This window comes from Mesitornis unicolor, unplaced genomic scaffold (genome assembly GCF_000695765.1).
Source record: "Mesitornis unicolor isolate BGI_N332 unplaced genomic scaffold, ASM69576v1 scaffold43242, whole genome shotgun sequence".
NCBI lineage: Eukaryota > Metazoa > Chordata > Aves > Mesitornithiformes > Mesitornithidae > Mesitornis > Mesitornis unicolor.
In genome coordinates, this window is record NW_010167907.1 from 1 (window position 1) to 1,185 (window position 1,185).

Sequence of the window (1,185 nt, forward strand, 5' to 3'; positions counted from 1 at the left end):
GGGGGTCCCTGGGTGCTGAGGTTCATGGGTGAGGGTCCCAGGTCCATGGATGGGGGGTCCCTGGGTGCCAGGGTCCATGGGTGGGGGGTCCTCAAATGCCTGGGTCCGTGGGAAGGGTCCCAGGTTCATGAGTGGGGGTCACCCTGCGTCCCCAGGTCCCTGGGTCCCCAACCCCTGGGTCCTTGGGTCCCCGACCATTTAGGTCCCTGGTTCTTGGGTCCCCAAATATCAGGGTCATTGGGTCCCCCAACTCCAGGGTCCTTGGGTTCTTGGGTCCCCAACCATTTGGGTCCCTGGTTCCTGGGTTCCTGGGTCCCCAAACTTCTGGGTTCCTGGGTCCCCAGTCCCTGAGTCCTTGAGTCCTTGAGTCCCTGGGTCCCCAAACCTTTGGGTCCTTGGGTCTTTGGGTCTCTGGCTCCCTGGGTTCCTGGGTCCCCAACCACTTGGTCCCTGGGTCCCTGGATCCCCAACCCTTGGGTCCTTGGGTCCTTGGGTCCCTGGGTCCCCAAATCTCTGGATCCTTGGGTCCCTGGGTCCTTGGGTCCCCAACCCCTGGGTCCTTGGGTCCCTGGGTCCTTGGATCCCCAACCACTTGGTCCCTGGGTCCCTGGGTCCCCAACTCCTGGGTCCTTGGGTCCCTGGGTCCTTGGGTCCTTGGGTCCTCAAACCTCTGGTCCCTGGGTCCCCAACCACTTGGTCCCTGGGTCCCTGGATCCCCAACCCTTGGGTCCTTGGGTCCTTGGGTCCCTGGGTCCCCAAACCTCTGGATCCTTGGGTCCCTGGGTCCTTGGGTCCCCAACCCCTGGGTCCTTGGGTCCCTGGGTCCTTGGATCCCCAAACACTTGGTCCCTGGGTCCCTGGATCCCCAACCCTTGGGTCCTTGGGTCCTTGGGTCCCTGGGTCCTTGGGTCCCCAACCCCTGGGTCCTTGGGTCCCTAGGTCCTTGGGTCCCTGAGTCCTTGGGTTCCCAAACCCCTGGGTCCTTGGGTCTCCGGGTCCCCGGGTCCCCAACCGTTTGTGTCCCTGACGCGGTGCCACCGCAGGGATCTACATCGTGGACCGGCGTTTCCGGGCGCCCGAGGAGTCGTGCGCGCAGCTCACAGCCTTCCTCTACGGCTTCTGCCAGCAGAGCCGGCGCCAGCGCATCGTGCAGCGCAACCGCACCGAGCGCCTCTCCGACCTCCT

The 1,185-nt window shown here is 65.1% G+C and overlaps 1 protein-coding gene across 1 annotated transcript; it reads right to left on the reverse strand.

Annotated features, from left to right (window-relative positions):
* Window positions 1–668: 668 nt before the first annotated feature.
* LOC104536280 (S-antigen protein-like) lies at window positions 669–825 on the reverse strand (the record flags this gene model as incomplete). Its single annotated transcript, XM_010178842.1, has 1 exon — window positions 669–825. A coding segment is annotated over one exon (157 nt), but the record flags the coding sequence as incomplete, so codon positions are not given.
* Between the last annotated feature and the right edge of the window lie 360 nt (window positions 826–1,185).